At 45.9% G+C, this 17,384-nt stretch overlaps 10 protein-coding genes across 10 annotated transcripts; 4 read left to right on the top strand and 6 right to left on the bottom strand.

Moving 5' to 3' along the window:
• Positions 1–800: 800 nt before the first annotated feature.
• KUCA_T00002297001 (uncharacterized protein) lies at positions 801–2,066 on the bottom strand (the record flags this gene model as incomplete). Its single annotated transcript, XM_022602536.1, has 1 exon — positions 801–2,066. The coding sequence occupies one exon, from the start codon at positions 2,064–2,066 to the stop codon at positions 801–803; it is 1,266 nt and encodes a 421-aa protein (XP_022458332.1).
• A 183-nt stretch (positions 2,067–2,249) lies between these two features.
• On the bottom strand, positions 2,250–3,221 carry KUCA_T00002296001 (uncharacterized protein; the record flags this gene model as incomplete). Its single annotated transcript, XM_022602535.1, has 1 exon — positions 2,250–3,221. One exon carries the CDS (start codon positions 3,219–3,221, stop codon positions 2,250–2,252), a length of 972 nt encoding a protein of 323 aa, XP_022458331.1.
• Positions 3,222–3,503: 282 nt separating this feature from the next.
• Positions 3,504–8,747, bottom strand: KUCA_T00002295001 (uncharacterized protein; the record flags this gene model as incomplete). The annotated part of the gene is made up of 1 exon (XM_022602534.1): positions 3,504–8,747. The coding sequence occupies one exon, from the start codon at positions 8,745–8,747 to the stop codon at positions 3,504–3,506; it is 5,244 nt and encodes a 1,747-aa protein (XP_022458330.1).
• Positions 8,748–8,999: 252 nt separating this feature from the next.
• KUCA_T00002294001 (uncharacterized protein) lies at positions 9,000–9,491 on the bottom strand (the record flags this gene model as incomplete). The annotated part of the gene is made up of 1 exon (XM_022602533.1): positions 9,000–9,491. One exon carries the CDS (start codon positions 9,489–9,491, stop codon positions 9,000–9,002), a length of 492 nt encoding a protein of 163 aa, XP_022458329.1.
• A 262-nt stretch (positions 9,492–9,753) lies between these two features.
• KUCA_T00002293001 (uncharacterized protein) lies at positions 9,754–10,629 on the bottom strand (the record flags this gene model as incomplete). The annotated part of the gene is made up of 1 exon (XM_022602532.1): positions 9,754–10,629. The coding sequence occupies one exon, from the start codon at positions 10,627–10,629 to the stop codon at positions 9,754–9,756; it is 876 nt and encodes a 291-aa protein (XP_022458328.1).
• A 638-nt stretch (positions 10,630–11,267) lies between these two features.
• On the top strand, positions 11,268–11,707 carry KUCA_T00002292001 (uncharacterized protein; the record flags this gene model as incomplete). Its single annotated transcript, XM_022602531.1, has 2 exons — positions 11,268–11,354; positions 11,423–11,707. 2 exons carry the CDS (start codon positions 11,268–11,270, stop codon positions 11,705–11,707), a joined length of 372 nt encoding a protein of 123 aa, XP_022458327.1.
• A 226-nt stretch (positions 11,708–11,933) lies between these two features.
• On the bottom strand, positions 11,934–13,244 carry KUCA_T00002291001 (uncharacterized protein; the record flags this gene model as incomplete). The annotated part of the gene is made up of 1 exon (XM_022602530.1): positions 11,934–13,244. The coding sequence occupies one exon, from the start codon at positions 13,242–13,244 to the stop codon at positions 11,934–11,936; it is 1,311 nt and encodes a 436-aa protein (XP_022458326.1).
• Positions 13,245–14,265: 1,021 nt separating this feature from the next.
• KUCA_T00002290001 (uncharacterized protein) lies at positions 14,266–14,613 on the top strand (the record flags this gene model as incomplete). Its single annotated transcript, XM_022602528.1, has 1 exon — positions 14,266–14,613. One exon carries the CDS (start codon positions 14,266–14,268, stop codon positions 14,611–14,613), a length of 348 nt encoding a protein of 115 aa, XP_022458325.1.
• Positions 14,614–14,672: 59 nt separating this feature from the next.
• KUCA_T00002289001 (uncharacterized protein) lies at positions 14,673–16,052 on the top strand (the record flags this gene model as incomplete). The annotated part of the gene is made up of 1 exon (XM_022602527.1): positions 14,673–16,052. One exon carries the CDS (start codon positions 14,673–14,675, stop codon positions 16,050–16,052), a length of 1,380 nt encoding a protein of 459 aa, XP_022458324.1.
• A 212-nt stretch (positions 16,053–16,264) lies between these two features.
• KUCA_T00002288001 (uncharacterized protein) lies at positions 16,265–17,365 on the top strand (the record flags this gene model as incomplete). Its single annotated transcript, XM_022602526.1, has 2 exons — positions 16,265–16,270; positions 16,403–17,365. 2 exons carry the CDS (start codon positions 16,265–16,267, stop codon positions 17,363–17,365), a joined length of 969 nt encoding a protein of 322 aa, XP_022458323.1.
• Positions 17,366–17,384: the final 19 nt, after the last annotated feature.

The raw sequence follows: 17,384 nt of genomic DNA, 5'->3' as shown, positions 1-17,384 counted from the left end.
TGGTGTGGTGGTATGGAGTGAAATTCGTGGGTTAGCAGACCACAATATATCAGGGCAACGGGCTAAATACAATATAGAAGTAGCGTATTCTGTTACAGAGACCCTTAGTAAGCAACAGAATTACCTCTTAAAACGATAAAAGCGCGAACAGAAAGCGATTTCCGTTGAGTTGAGCACATTGGTTGAGGCCCGCCAACAGCTGCAAGGGCAGCCCCTCTGCGCGCTCCACAAAAGTGAGCCGCTGGTTTGACGCCCAAACAATGAATAGCGCGGCGTTTTCAGCGGTTAAATTGGAGTTGGCAAAAGGAGCAGAATTCGAAGAAATTGGGAGTGAATTGCTGTTTTCTATGGTTTTTAGCTGTTTATTGCTGGTGATTATTCATAAAAAAATGGGTTTGGGTTGTGGGTTGATTTACTTTGGGCGTTTGTGGTTTGTTCTGTTGGGGTATGTATAAAAAGTATTGCGCCCATAGGTGCAGCAGCAACCGGTAGCATAGCGTCTCTGCTTGTTATTGCGCTTCACCGCATTTTTGGGTGATTTTTGTGGAAATGGTATGGTTTATTTCATGTGGTTCATTAGTAAAAATAATTACTACGGCTTGTTAAATTTTCTCGTCCGCGAATATACTCTACGTGACTGGGGCCGCATTTGCTGTCAAGTGTGCAGTACCCTATGTCCTATACTCCACACACCTTACGATACTTCAGAAAAATATATGGTGATTTACAGTACTCTATTGCACTCTATCTGGACTTGCATTACCTAAAAGACCAGTCTCTGTATCATAATCTTCCGCTCATTACTGTTTCTCTGCCAGAACCTGGACCGGAAACGGTTCTTTTTTGCTCAGAACGAGCACACGGTTGCCATGTGACAAATATCCTTTAACCAGTCCCTGCGATATTAAATTCGCCACAATTGATTCAGTATAGTCTGCAGAGAACGATCCCTCTGGCTGCTTGCCTGAATACTCCAGTGCACAGGACAGGGAAGCCACAGATATTTGAAATTTTCCCGTCATTGCAGAACACACCACCTTGACAAGCTTTGCAACCACGTACATACGCATCTTAAGAAACACGTAGTAAAGATTCTTTTTCAGGAGCAAACTCTGTAGTCGCTGGAATTGAGAATCAAAGAGGGCAAGATCTCCGAGTTTGACGGCGCGAAATATATCAGAATATGCCAAACCGAGATCGCTCAGGCTGGTCAAACACGCTTTGCTAGGCAGTTGACGAGTAACGATGAATCGCACCGGAATGAGGGTCACGAGAATTGACTGCTTCTGCTTGAACGAGTCTTTGTGACACAGCAATAAAGCCTGAGATAAACGATCATTGGCCTTCTCAAAATCGTTATCAATACAGGCTAAACACCCGGAGTAGTAAAGATAAATCACCGCACTCTTTTTGGGAATAGCAGTAATGGAAGGCAATTCTGTGGCAGACGCTGCTAGCGCCTTCTCGATACTCTTTGATAATTCATATTTCTTCATAGTTCGGTAGTATTTGAACAGTTGGCCGGCAAAAAAATAAACGGCGCTTTTCTTGCTGAATCGCAGGTCACTCTTATCACTAAGACATATCTTGAATGGCCTGTTCACGGCTTCCACAACTTTCTCGAGAACAGCCAATTCTTCCTCTTCGGCCAGTGCTTCCTTACTTTTCTGACCCTCGTAGGCCGAATATAAAAAGCTAACTTGTCTAGTCACGAGCAACAATGCTGGCAGTACCCAATTGGATTCTCTTTCTGCGCAACGAGACAGGTGTGTAAGCAGTTCCGTCTGGCTAAATACCACTTTTTTCAAATCGTTCTCCTTCAGAGCAACCTTTGTCACATGCAAATAAGCCTTCACCACCTCTCTCCAATTGGGCTTCAGCCTCCTCAACTCGCTTTCCTGTGGTTCCTCGTAGTTGGCTCTAGTATACAGTGTTTCCGAGAGGGCCATAGACACCAGCTGGGCCAGCCTCGAGCCATCCTCCGATTGGATGGCCAATGCAAATTCACCGATATACTTGTACAAGCTCTCGCCTTTCGCGCTTGGCTTCATCCTGGTACCTTCCATGGAGACAGATAACTCCAGATGTTCTGACACTTGTTGGATGGCTATGTTTTGGAAGAGTTACTAGTCACGTGATCAAATACTCGTGTATGTGCGAATATGATGGAGTCCTGCCGGTTGGTCTAATTCTAATCAAGTTAAGGCATTTGCTACATAAAAATGGCTAACATTGTACCTTGTTCTATTTCAATTGAAATACACATCTGACAAGTAGGCAGCCACATTGAACCCCAGCAGTGTGAGTACTAACCATAGCACGCACAGAACCGGGATCGGCAGTAGGATCAGCTCGGTGCGGCTCAGGAACGGCAACGCGTTATATCCGTAGAACGTGATAACGAAATAGTAGCTGAGACTGAAGAGATACAGTGTGTTCCCAATCAAGGTGGAAAACCAGTTGCTCAACGTCAGCAGCGGCAGAAGGATAAACTGGATGAGATATAGGCACAGCCACACCACCAGGTACGAGTTGCAATGAACATCGAAACAGTAGGGCCATTCCAAAGCAGAGTCGTCTGTAAATGGAGAGGTGATATCAGAAACCCCACTAGCAGACACCAAGTGCCTATTTTTGAAAATGCAATTGGCCAAAACCCATCCGATGGAGGCGATCACGATTCCCGTGACCAAGAAGTCTACCACCACCATGTACCCTATGAGTTTCAATATCGACAATGCCCCAGGCGAATAAACCAATCCCCATGCTACCGCGCTTATTGTGATGAAAAATGTCAGTAGAAGCACAAAACTGGGGTCGTCTCTGGCCCATCTGTTCTTGGTCTGTTTGTGGTAGTACAGCGATTTGTAAACTCTCTTCGGCTGTATAATCAAATAAAAAATCTCCCACATTGCTGTCTCAAAATCTAGCGTAGGCGGCCTCAACAAACGCTTGAAGAAGACCGGAATTTCGAACGCGTTGCTCGACCTGCTGAAAGAGTTGTGTCGTCCTGGATGGCCCAGATTGTGATACTTAGAGCGTCCTGCCTTGGCCTTCTTAGCGAAATTAGAAAATGAAGATGATGCTATCGAAGGCGAGGAGGCGTTCCGCGTCAAACCTTCATCTCCGAGCGGCAAATTAGAGGCCGTCATCGAGTTAACTCGGGGTAGAAACGGCTTGTCAGATGATAGTCCTAATCCTTGTAGCGAGTTTGTGGACATGCGTTGATGCTGTTTAACAAGTCCGTGGTGTCCAATTGTAGAGTCTGAATGGCCAAAGACGCCTTGGTTATGATGGCTTTGAAGTGGTATTGGAGAAGAATGCGCGACACCTGTTTAACTAGTAGCTGAGTACAGAGGCAGGGTGGATCACCGGGCAGTGCTCGTAACCTGCGTGTGCGGCTGAAAACAGGTGACACGTTGAGAATTACGAATTGCGACCCTACTTCGAATTTAACGTCATTCTTTTCAACTAAAGTCGTTATCAATACTTTATTATGCATTTTATTCCAAATATCTGTCCATTGGTTCACCCATGACTGTCTCAATGACCCTCACAAGTCCCTTTCTAACTTCCATCTCAACTTCTTCGTTCTCATCCTCCAACAGCTCTGCAATCAAAGGAACCAACTGTGGCAACAGACCCAGCCAGCTTTCACCAACCTTTTGATAGATTGTCTTCATTGTTCTCACAGCCCAGAATTTTTCCCTTGGTTTGCACTCGCTTCTGATGTGTTGCAACATCAGCTCGTTGATGGCCTTGTTGTGGACATCGGTGGAACAAGCCTGGCACAGAGAAGTGATGGCCTTCACCAAGTACTTGGCAATTGTCTCTTCGATGTTGCTCAGCTGATCAAACAGAGCCTTGGAAATAGACTCGAATCTTGATTGTGCTTGCCAATACTCATCCTGATCGAATTTGAAAGATGTGGTCAGAGAGATCAGAACGACACGTCTTAGTGTGATGTTCTTCAAGTCACCAGAACTGAATTTTCCCAAGAGATCAACTGTCGAGTCGAAGAAGTACGAATAATAGCCAGTGACTATAGACTTCAAACTGTCCTGGAGCTTGTTGAAGAATCTGAAGAAAGACTCAAGCCTCTCCACCTCAGTGATTACAGAGATAACCCCTTCTCCGTCAAAGGCCCATCTCACCAAACCTGCAAACAGGGGTCTGAAGTTCTTGTCATTCAGCTTCATGACATAGTTGATACCGCACTGGTACAGCGATGACTCGATCCTGTAAACAGTGTTGGTATCGAAACCAGAGTTTGCTCTGTATTCGAGAGCATGCATAAAGAACTTGAAGAACACCGAAGCCTGAGCAGCAGCAGTTCTCTTATCGGCCTCCTCGACGGTCATCTCCATTCCATACAGGAACAACCCAACCGAAGAAGCGTCTTCAGAAGCACTCACGTTTTTCCATAGAGAGCACAGAGAAGCGATAACAGTTTTGATTTCTAGATTCTGGACGATGAGGGTCAACACTGAAGATTTGGTGGACTCTCCGACGAGAGAAGCATCGAAAACAGCCCTGAGGATATCCTTGAGGTTTGGGGTAATGAAGGAGGGTAGCCTTCTGATGAAGCAACCAAACAGTGCCAGGACAGAGCTCTGGATGAGCTCTGATGAAGATTCATCTTCAGATTCGACTGCAGACTTGAAAATCTCAAAAGCAGGCGATATGATCTGGGGCAAGAAACCGATGCTCTTTACTCCAAGAACTGACACAATCGATGCAATGCAGGTAACAGAAGAGATGATTATCTCCGGGGTGGTGTTCAGAAGGCCAGTCTTGGAAGTGGCTATAGCCAAACACTCCAGTAGCAATTTGGAGTCCAGTTTGTCGTTGAACTTGAGCACCAAGCTTCCGAGGGTATTCCATGAAGCTTGGGCAACTTCGACACTTGAGCTTGATGAGATATTCGAGAGGAGCGCTGGAATCAAGGTCAACGCCGCTGCTTGTGCAGCAAGATCTTCAGAAGACTCCAAGCTGAATTTGGTGGAGGCTAGAAGTGTCACGTTCCTCACAGTTGATACTGAGATCTGCTCAGATTCAGAGATGATAGGAACAATTGCCTCCACGAATTCGGCAACTGGCACCACGTCAAGCAAGTCTTCTAGAAGAGCATAGAGAGAATCTGTCAAGATTGAACTCGAATCTTCGCCATCAACACTTTGCAGAATCTCCAGGAGAAGCTCCACGTTTGAACCAAACGATCCTAATACCTCCTTTATAGAATCTGGGCTGGATTGATCTAGGAAGAGAGCAACAATCTTGAGCTTCAAGTTGGATATTCCAGATTTCGCTTCACTCGGAACGAGACAGCTGTGCAAGAAGTTAATCAACGAAGCTCTCAAAGATATCAATTCCTCGGTTGACATCGACACAATCGATGAGTCAAATACAGGTCTAACCGAGATCGTGTGGGTCAGCTCATCATCCGGTCCAAGTTGAACAGCAGGAATGATCTGCCAGATCTTGAGAAACTCATGGATGGCAGTCAGCTGGATCTTTGGAGAGAAATGGGATATGAAAGACGAGACGAACTCAGTCAGCGAACGGCATTCAGCAATCTTGTTTTTCTCGGAAGCAAGGTAGAACTGTTCAGCACACAGGAAAGTCACCAAATGCACCGAAGTCTCTCCGCCCAGGGAGTTAGCCAGGTTGGTGAACAGGTTTACACGTCTGTGTCTTGGGATATGTTGAAAGGCGCTGGTGAAACTGGCCATGAGAAATTCAATCTCATCACTGATCTGGCCATCTTTAGCGCTCATTGCCAATGCAGGAACGACACATTGTACTGTTCTTTCGAGAACATGGCTTGAGAACTCATCATCTTGTCTGATGGTGTGAGCTCCCATGAAGGTGAAGATTGGCATCACAGAGTGCAGCACAGTCTCTGGAGAAAGAGTGGCCAAAGCAGCCATCACCAACAGAAGTTTGTTTTGCACCTGTGGAGAGCTGGACGACCTGATTGAAGACACAACAACGTCTGCTCTGACTGATAGAGAGGGTGGTTTTGCCTTAGAAGACTTGAGGCCTGCTATCACGTTCAGCATACACGCAGCCAACACCTCTTGTGAGTAATACACGGCTAGTTTTCCATCGTTACCAAGAGTTTCAAGTTCGTCCAAGAGGTCAAACAGTAACTGCAAAAGCTCGAAAGCTGGATCAAAGCCGGATGAGGACGTTTGTTCTAAAACTTGGAGAATTACTGTCAACTTCTCTAGATGATCCACCGCAATTCTGGAAACCTGCTCGTCTTTCAAAGCTGCTCTGGTGGATGCAGAGGATCTTCTTCTTCTCTTTGGAACAGCAGGAGAGTCTGGTTGTTGAGACTGATGCAAACTCGATTCCTTGAAAATCTTCACGAAAATAGCGCTCGGCAAATGCAAAGATTGCAGCAGTCCGACAGGGTCGAAGTTGATATCTTGCTGGGAATGGTCAATGATGAACTGAACCAATTGGACTTGAGACTCAAACTTCAACAAATCGAAGATGGAACCGATCTTCTTTTGAGAGGTCTCAGAGAGTTGCAGTGAAGTACTTGCCAAGGAGTCTTCCAAAAACTTCAGAGAAGCTGCAGACTTGTCCTTTGCAGACAACAGGCCAAAGACGGAGTCTTCGAAGTCCTTGAAAGAAAACCCGAATGATTCGCATGAGATCTCCCAAACGCCCCTAGAAGAGATGTAACTCGACAAGAACGACTCAAACAAAGAAAATGGTAAGGCCCCCTTGGTTGCAGAAACACAATCGAAAATTGTAGCTTTCACTGCTGGGATAGAGCTTTGTTCGGCGTATGAGACGAGTGCCAAAAGAACCAGCTTGCCTGATTTCTTTTCCGAACTGATAGCAGAAACAAGTTTGATGACGCTGGTCTCATCGTATGCACAGTTCTGTACATGATCAGCCAGCTTCTTGACAAATGCAATGCCATCGTGAGGAGCCAGCAAACTTAACTCGTTGTCTGAAAGTTTCAGAGATATGAGTGGAGTCTTTGCTGTGGTCTGTTTGGATGCAATTTCTTGGACAATTTGAGCAGTCAGAGAACGAACAACTTCTCTGGAATCAGCGAGCAAGGCCAAAAGAAGGGGGACCACTGGGTAGAAATTCAACTCTTCGCCCTGGATTGTCTTCAGCAGCGATTGCAAAGCTGCCATTCTTACTTTCAGAGGCAATTTGGAAGTAAGACCTGTCCTGATGGTGAAACTTACCTTAGAGTCAATGGTCTGGAAAACTCTTTCCTCAAACAGAGAAACGAGCTTAGAGTCAATGGCCTGGACAAACAGCTTCATAATGTTGTCCTTCTCGACGACGAAGAACGAGTCGGCAGTGGCACCTCCAACATTTTCGAGAAGGGTGCTGAGCTCCTCTTCATCTTCGGCGATCACAAACTGCTCGTCTCCGGAGCCGTCCATAGAAACGTCCTCGTCCTCAGCCTGTTCGATGAGAACGGTTTGAAGTTTCATCTCCAGCCAGTCCATGGATCTCGCCGCTGTGACGGTCTCCACAACTGCACTTCTGTCCTTTTCGAGGAGAACCTTCACAATCTCAGCATACTTAAAAGCATCCTCTGATTCAGATACTTTTGACAAAACGGTTTGTACAATAACTGAGATGTTCTGAGTAGTCGTGGAGAGAGTTTTCAACTCTCTCAAAACAACCTCCAGCTCCAAATCATGTTGCAATAAGGAGTTAACCAAACAACTAGAAAAGTTGTCGTTACTTTTCGCTTTATGAAGCAATGGGAACAGCAATTTATGCTGCTTTAACAGCTTGCGGGTCATCTTAACCGAAAATGGGTCCAGAGTACCAACATTCAAAGACTGATACAGCTTTAGAATTGTGGCTATTCCTTGTTCATTAACAGTCTTTCCTGATGGAAATGCCAGAATCGTGTCTATGATGGCCATGAGAACGTCCTTAGATAGAGGGATGGCAGTGGAGAGCACAGCCAGGATGGTGTATGCTGTTATCTTAGCCTCATCACTCGCAGAACTCAACAAAGTCGACGAAACTTCCAGAAAAATAGGAACAAAGTCCACAAATTCGGCAGACCTATTCAGGGAAGCTATTGCGGAAAGAGACACAGAAATGTAGAACACATACAGCTGCTGGTACTCTATCTTCTTGGATATGAGGTCCTTGATGTGGTTGGTGAATAGACTGAGAGTTTGCAAGTCTTTGAAGTGCTTGATGATCAGATGCCTTGAAGGGCCCTTGTCCAACTTGGCCTTCTTGAATTCTGTGAAAAAAGCAAAGAGAGGAGGAAATGTGGTTACCACGTTGATTACTCTCAAAAACACAGGTTGGTCAAAGTATGGCAACGAACACAGAATCAGTTTCTCAGCTGAGTGCACATTGATCTGAAACCTTCTCACAAGCCATTCAATTGCTCTGATGGCAATGGACAAGTTGAAGAAGGGTGATACCAAACTCAGAAATGCCTCTATAGTATTATCCAGGTCTTCGTTTTGTTCCTTAGTCTGGACCAGTCTATCTATTCTGACACTGGCTTCCGAGAAGATGGAGTCTTTAAATCCAGTGATCCTGTTGTCCAGTGAACAAAGTTCCTCAAATGCCTCGAGCGAATCTTCATAAATCTCTTCGTAATCCTGGGTCGCCGCGTACTTGGGGTCGTATATCAGAGAGACGGAGTGGATCTTGGACCTCTTTTTGCGGTCCAACGCCACCGTCGCCGTAGACTGCGCCAGACTAGCAAGTTGTTGTGAAAGAGAAGTCATTGTTCGCGTGTCCTCTTCCTCTAATGCTATTCCGATAGAGTGATTCGGTATTTGTGCCAGTAGTAACACCTTCTCCTAAAGAAGCCTCTGAAATTTTTTTTTTCAGTTTCTCTTCCCGATCGGGATGGTTTGGTTGGTACACTCTAATTATTAATAGGAATCGCAAAACTAATAAAATCCAGCCATATATAAAGGGAAAAGTCTAATTATAAGCGCACATACTGCTCTGGGAAAGTTTTACCAGTTAAAGTATCATCTTGAGTCAACTGAAGGCCCGGGTGCAAACTTCAGCACTCCAACAGCCATTTCAAAGTCGGTTGGATAGCGTGGGCCTATTTCTCCCCTGAACACTATGGCCGGATTCCAGTTATCTTTTTCCTTCAAACCGTTCAGAAATGTAGGCAGTGTTGTAAACATATCCTGAGTATCGGTTCCAATAGCGTCCATGTCCAAGACGTTGTCAGGACTGTCCATCTTGTACTTGAAAAAATCTATACGCAGAGTGCGTGGCTTCTCAACATATACCACGATTCTGTATCGTATGTTCTCATCGCAATCAAAATCAGCACCGTCGTTAAAATATAGCTTTCCAGCATGAACTAGGACTGTCGCATTGAGGTAGACTGAGCCAACCCCTATCGTGGGGGCCTTTAGGGGTATCACAGACAGCGCCCCCAGTCCATAGGGAGACGCCAGCAGGTCTACCGAGCATTCATGCGAGAATGTGTATTTGAATTCAGTCATGCCGAAACCCTCAGCTAATGTCCCGGACACCTTTTGGCTTGAGCGTACTGGAGCTTATACAATCTTGAAGATATCGAAAAGATAGAGAACAAAAGAGAAGTGTGTAAACTAAACTTTAGCCGCGTTGCTTTGAACCAGGTCCGGCAATTGTTCGCTTAGCATGGCTTTATGGTCTGTTATGTTATTAATTTAGCTTTCAATTTGTTCAGTTTGCTAATCCACGGCTGAATGAAGAATAAACAACACACCCAGCTGGATGGTTTTACCCTTTATTCCAAATATCTATAAGTATGTCCTTTCCCTTTCCTAGCACGAAGCTTCCCGGCCCAAAGCTCTGAGCAGTTCCTTTCTCAGTCGGCATGATCCTCTTGAGCGAATTCACCATTGGTTTCGAGTTAAACATAGACAGCTTGCGCAAGTCGTTCGAGATTGTCTCGTATTTGATCTTCATATCAACGTTTTTCCACCTACTTCTGTTCTGAGTCTCAGAAACGTTTCCAGACGGTACCACGTCAAACCACGTATTTGTGTTTGTGTCTGGTGTTGACTGCATCAACTCCCTCAAAGCTTCCTGTCGCTGTTGCGTGCGCATTTGGATGTTAAGATTTTGATGGGGGACCTCTTCTGACATCACTTCGTCATCAAGGAGTGCTAACACATTTGGTATATGACCTTGTATGCTTGCCAGCTGTACTTCCACAACTTCACCGACCTCTTCGTCCACATCATCCTCATTGGGAATGTCTATCTTATCCGATTCAGGCGAAGAAGCTGAAGACGATGGAATGCTGGATAGAGAAGCACCTGATCCTCTGATCAGTTCAATTCGCGTACGATTCACTGATCTGTCTCTTCCAGATTGAAGAGAATCAGAAAGACGAGGGTCATAATGATGAGCATGCTTCGTAGCCTTCAAGATCGATATCGACTCGAGAGTGGGTGCAATTGAATTCTCCTTTTGCTCTCCATAGTAGGTTGAGATCAAGTTATTGGCAGATCTCGTCGACCTCTGTGACGCCGTAGAACTATTGCGCGATATTATTTGATTGAATGGCTGAATTTTCTTTGTGTGCTCAAGACGTTTCGGCACCTGGAAGTGCCTGCCCCTTCGCTGGTCTGGCGTGACATTCGACATCATAGCGAAAGAGGTAAGCGAGGTCCCAGTTTAGGAGGGAGTGTCAATATGTTAGGGGACGAAAAATGCATAAAGGTACACTGACCAATATGTAAACGTGGTAATTGTTCAAATATTAAACTCAAGTGCAAAACAACCGCCATTGACAACGGTAAACACGATAAGGACTGGACGTTCAAAGAAGTGCTCGAAATCCTTATCTTATCTCGACCAATGAGAGACGAGCATTGCGGTTGGGGGACGACCTTGGTCTGGAGCCGGAACAATAGGCCGAGACGGCGTAAAAGAAGGGATTCAATGAATTATGGCAGAAAAGAAGAGTTGTCGGCGTGCTAAGTGTACTGAGTAGTAGTGTATGCTGTCCGCTGATCCAGATAATTCGTGGATTTATGGTTCTAGGTAACTAGTCTTGCCTGCTCAAGCCTATCTAAGATGACCTCACTCTTCTTAGCTGTCTTGCGTATCATATGCCAAAACACCCAGGGCAACTTGAGCCGAGTCACATGCCGCCGAATTTCGACCCCACATTGCTCTTCGAGTATATAAGCGGCTTATTCCCGAGCGAACAAGCAGTATTGTTAAGCAACTTTTCATGAACGGAGTTGTTTTGGTTACTGTTAATTCAATATTTCACGTATATCATGTCTTTTAAAACAACAGCCCCTTTGAACGGTCTTGCTAAGGCGTTGGAATCAGACAAGGCGCTGAGATCGTCTTCGATTAAACAAGTAAGTTGCCTGATCTACCTCAAAACTGAATTCGTTTGTTTTCTATAGAGCTATCCTAACATCTTTAGGCTGACTCGGTGATCCAGTTCGTGGTCAAGAACAAGGAAGGTGAAACCAAAGCGTGGAAACTCGATCTCAAAGAGGCAGGCACGCTGAAGGAGATTTCAGAGCCATCAGACGCGGATATCTCAATTGCTGTAAAAGATGCCGATCTCAACAAGCTCATCAATGGGAAAACTTCCGCACAGAAATTATTTATGAGCGGAAAACTCAAGGTGAAGGGCAATGTGATGAAGGCGGCCATTGTGGAGAAGATTTTACAGAAAGCGAAGCCACCAAAGGCGAAGCTGTAAACTAAATGTTTAGTAAAACAATAATTGAGGATTTTATTATGTGACTTGTTGGATCTTAGAAAGGGAAATTTTATTATGAAAGGCATTTATTTATTACAAGAAATCAAAAAAAAGCTATCACTGATTTCAAAAATCTTTTGAATGTCGTATTTTCTGAATTTTTCAGAAAATAATAAAAACCACAATGGCCTATAATTCGACGCAACAGAGGAACTTCCAGCAAAGCTCAACTGAACAACAGCCTCTCGTGTTCTTCAACGAGCTTTTCAATTATTCTCGGGTTGAGAACCTTCTTCGTTGCTTCCACTCGTTCGTATTTGGTCTTTCCCTCTAATTCTCCATATATGCGCCCGAACAAATCCCAGAAGGTGGTGATCGGGTTATATTGCCTTAGTTGTGAATCGACCAGAATGACTTCAAAATGGCAGAAGGGAATGATCCGGTTACACCTGTTGACAAATGTGCTTAATGAAGTCTCGTCTGAAACGCAATTGCTGTCGATCAAGAAACTGAAGGATTTTCCATTGAGCCGCAGCCGGTTCATTGTCTTCCACAAAGAGCACTGGAGTTTGTCGTAAAAAACTTTTTCCCGCAGTTCACTTGAATCATGACGTTTAAGTCTCTGGATGATGAATCTTTCATAGAAGTAAGCTGCAAAGTTTTCTCTGTGGAGAGCGGTGTCTCTCGAAGTTACCGTCCTTTCCAAAGACGAAATCTCCATGTCCACCTTCTTTGATAATTCCTCGAATTCTCGTGTGCCCTCGTCAGGTTGGCTAAAAAGCATATATTTGCCATTTGGAATGATTGCAGCTAGAGGAAAGCCCTTCGTGTCGCTCTTGCCGACGAATACGCAACTACTCTGGAAGTTCGTGTTGCAGGCTGAAATTCTGTGTCTGAGGTTATCAACACCAGCATCGGAAGTTGATTCTGAAGTTGTATTTGGTTGAGCTTTTGATTTGGAGTGGCTTGAATACTCCACGTCGTCATCACCAAATTTGTTCTTAGCTGACCCCAAGCTCATTTTGCTGAGACGATCGTGAAGACGGTCAATATCGTCTCCATTTGGTAAAATCTTGTCCTTGGTGAGTTGAACTTTGCGAAACCTGGAGGGTGGACGGTTGCGGGAATTCGCCTCAACGTTTTCCACAAACTTCACATGTGGGATATCTTCTCCACAAACTGCAATACGCGGGACATTCACCATTTGTACGCTTGCACTTTCTTGACTGTTGTCAAATGAAAGAGCATTCACTACCTCATGGTAGAGGCCAACTCCATTCTGGTGCATTCTTTTGAAGTCTAAGATTTCTCCACACTCGAAGGAACCGAACGACTCGAACGACTCCAGCGACTCGGTCGATGAATCCGTGTCTGTACCTGTTGCATCAGAGGGAATCCAAGTGGGATCCATAAGTTCCTCTGGCGAGATCGAAGGATGAAAACTCAACTTGTCCAACTTAGACGTTGCAGTCTCCATCCCCTTTTTGGAAAGTGGTTGAGATTTCAAGCTAGAAGAAACGTAGATTCGATTGCTCATTGGAGTGGAGATTGCGATAGTGAAGAAAGGGGGGAAGCATCCAGTATTTCAGCAAAACCTGGGGCTATTTATACTAGAGAAAGGGCATTGTTAAAGCTTATATTTCTGTGATGTGTCAGGAATGAAGTCTTATCTCCATCAAAAAGAGACCTGTCGGTTTGATAGAGGTAGCTTTTTTGAAACAATTCTAAATTTAGAACCTTATCGAGCTCATGGAAAATAGCTCCACACCTTGGCCTATCTTTTGAAGTCCACCCACAACAGCCATATTCTTTAATCTTGCTTGAGTGATATCAACTTTATGTCCAAGTTGCATGCGGTCTTACAAGATTTGTATACTATAGTGCGAAGACGATTTTATGGCCGCACATGATGCGGAATGCATCAAATGTAGAATCCAAATGCATGACGCAATTTTGGCTCACGCACTTCAGGGCTTGGAGTTTTGCTCCGAGGTCAACCCGAGTACCAGAGTCGACGCACATTGGACAATTGCGTTTGGTCTACTCGCCGATTGAGCCACTTTGTTGCAGTATCTTCCGAGGTTTCACCGGATTGCCATGCACAGCAGCGTGTGTATGGCAGGAGCAACCGAAACCGAAATGAAGGCGAGTACGACGAAACTGCGTATAGGCTTCTTGATATGTAAGGTAAGTGTGTAGTTAATCGCAGTTGATATTGATGATTGACAACGAGAATTACAATTGCTGGATTTTGCAGTGCAAAATGAAATAACATGTATGCTTCGAATCGGGAGCCCGAGCCCTGCACCGGAGTAACTAGTTGCGATTGACAGATCGGGCAAAAAGCGAACCCTGGAAATTTTTCACCGGACTGGAAAACAAACCATCCTCGAACTACGATTACAATAAAACCCCAGGTTACAATAACCTGACTAATTAAATGCAAGAAGCTTATCTTGATTGTGCCAATTGCTCGTATCTAACAACAGCAGTCCAAATTGCAATTGTAAATCACCATGCCCTGACGAAGTGGTGGTAACACCGATATAAGCCGCTGCATGAGGTTTTTCCATTGTATGACTCTTCGCCCCCAAGGAAACTCTTCCAAAAAGTGCCCAGGCTGGGTGGAGACAAAATGCAAAAATTCCAGCATTCCGGTCTCGGGCCTGCCAAATACCCGTGGCGATGCTTATCGATCCAATCATATTCGAGCTAGCACCAAAGGCCATACTTTCCACACCACGGTAAAATTTTTCAGCCAGATCGAAACGCCGTCAACGGTCCGGATCTGGGAGCAGACCGGGGGCTGCCCTTATGCATTCTGTGGGTGTGCTGCCCGTCATCGTCGAATTGGTGCACATTTTTCAGTGTTGGGAATATTTAACCTCGGGCAGATCTTCCGTTAGCTTTCTGCTTTTTTCTCTCTTTTTCTTTTCTGCGTAACTAAATCCGATAATTATAAGCAATGGTCCAACCACAAGAGCCAGAATTCGAGCAAGCCTACAACGAGCTGTTGTCCACCCTCAAGGACTCCACTCTGTTCCAAAAGCACCCAGAGTACGAGAAGGTGATCCCCGTCGTCTCGATCCCCGAGCGTATTATCCAATTCCGTGTTGTCTGGGAGGACGATGCCGGTGTGTTGCAAGTCAACAGAGGTTACAGAGTCCAATTCAACTCTGCCCTCGGTCCATACAAGGGTGGTCTTAGATTGCACCCAAGTGTCAACCTTTCCATCCTCAAGTTCTTGGGATACGAGCAGATCTTCAAGAACGCCCTCACTGGTTTGTCCATGGGTGGTGGTAAGGGTGGTTCGGACTTCGACCCTAAGGGCAAGTCCGACAACGAGATCAGAAGATTCTGTGTTGCTTTCATCAGACAGCTTGCTAGACACATCGGTCAATTCACCGATGTTCCAGCCGGAGACATTGGAACCGGTGGCCGTGAGATCGGTTACATGTTCGGTGCCTACAAGCAGACCACCAACCAATTCGAGGGTGTTCTTACCGGTAAGGGTCTCTCCTGGGGTGGATCTCTGATCAGACCTGAGGCCACTGGTTACGGTCTCGTCTACTACGTCGAGAAGATGATTGAGAAGGCCACCAACGGCAAGGAGACTTTTGCTGGCAAAAGAGTTGCCATCTCCGGTTCCGGAAACGTTGCCCAGTTCGCTGCCTTGAAGGTGATCGAGCTCGGTGGAACCGTTGTCTCCCTCTCTGACTCCAAGGGTGCTATCATTGCCCAATCTGGAATCACCAAGGCTCAAATCGAGGCCATTGGTGAGGCCAAGCCAAAGTTCAAGTCTCTTGAGCAGATCATCGGTGAATACTCCGCCTTCTCCGAGTCCAAGGTCGAGTACATCGCCGGTGCCAGACCATGGGTCCACGTTGGCCAGGTCGACGTTGCCCTTCCATCTGCCACCCAGAACGAGGTCAGTGGTGAAGAGGCCAAGGCCCTTGTCGCTGCCGGATGTAAGTTCATCGCTGAAGGTTCCAACATGGGTTCTACCCAGGAGGCCATCGATGTCTTCGAGGCCGAGAGATTGTCCTCTGCCTCTGCCGGCTCTGCCATCTGGTACGCCCCAGGTAAGGCTGCCAACTGTGGTGGTGTTGCCGTTTCCGGTCTCGAGATGGCCCAGAACTCCCAGAGAGTTCAATGGACCACCGAGGAGGTTGACCTCAAGCTCAAGGACATCATGGTCAACTGTTTCGACAACTGTCTGAACACCGCCATTGCCTACTCTTCCGAGACCAACGCAAATGCCTTGCCATCTTTGGTTAAGGGTGCTAACATTGCCGGTTTCGTTAAGGTTGCCGATGCCATGTTTGCCCAGGGTGACGTTTACTAAGCAACTGGTTAATGTACGTTGAGATGATTCAAAGTTAAAACAAGAGTAGTGTTGTAGAGAACAGATGCGCATGACGATCCATGTGATCCGTTATCGTCGTGGGTGACCCAATAAACCGCGTGGTCCGCTTTGCCAATTTAGACAAGACGGCCACGATAAGACGCTCCCATCAACCCACACTTCCACCAACTGCAATTGCAGATTATCATACCATGAAGGTGAGTACAAGTTACTGGTCATATTTGATATAACATGGATGGTTGATTGCGGGAGCAGATATTTCCTAATTCACCATACCATGGTTGGCATGCCCGAGCATACGAACCATTACTGACTCTGTCAATCTACAGTTCATCGATGAATTTGACATTGAGCTTGTGAACCAGTTTCTCACATTTGACACGAATGACACACATATAGACGGTGGATGCGACCTATTTACGACGAAACCAGTGGGGTCCGATCGCAAGCTGTACAAGACGATAGATAAACATCTGGACCGTTTGCTCGAGGAAAACGAGATTTTCGCGAATTCCAATCTCCAGAATTCTCCACCCTCGCCTGCACAATTCCGGGCGAGGAGGGCGTCTTCTTCTGCAAAAGCTCGGCCCGTTTTATCTTCCCTAGACCGTCAACAGTCCAGCAATGCCCTTTCGCGGTCATACCATTACTCGCCCTATATTTCGCCCAAGTCGCTGGACTCGAAGTCGCTCGGGTCAAAATTCCCGGACGAGAGCAAATACTGGGAGGACTCACCTTTTGGACCATTGAGCGAGCCAAGCAGCCGGAAGACATTCGCTTATCTGATAGCCATTCTGAACGCGTCGTATCCGGACCACGATTTCTCGTATGTACAGCCAGACAACTTCAAGGCGTTGTCCTCGAGCGCAGAGCTCATCTCCAAGTTTAACAGCTTGCTTCTATCGCTTGGAAGATCCCAGGATCTCAACTGGATGTGGGAGACGATCAACTCACATATGGACCTCGCGGACTGTGTGGTGTATCTGTACGAGCCAGAAGAGTCTTTTCTAAATGACCTGAGTCCGGGAACGCTGTGGTTTATTACATGGTTTGTGTATAACAAGAAACGGAAGCGTGTGGCATTTTTGAACCTACGGGCGTCGGTGTTGAAGAACAATTATACCCCTCGGAGAAACTCAAAGGTGAATACTCTGGACGAAGAGGAAGGTGAGGACCTTCAGGAGTATGACTTGAGAGACGGCTACGAGGATGCAATTATGTCTGATGACGAAGAAGACGAAGACGACGACGACAAGATGGAGGACGACATGTTTGAGATGGACCAGGAATAGACGGGCTGGCCACAGTCTA

Source organism: Kuraishia capsulata, genomic scaffold (genome assembly GCF_000576695.1).
Source record: "Kuraishia capsulata CBS 1993 genomic scaffold, Kuraishia_capsulata_scaffold_3, whole genome shotgun sequence".
Lineage (NCBI taxonomy): Eukaryota > Fungi > Ascomycota > Pichiomycetes > Pichiales > Pichiaceae > Kuraishia > Kuraishia capsulata.
This window is presented reverse-complemented; position numbering and strand designations above follow the sequence as displayed.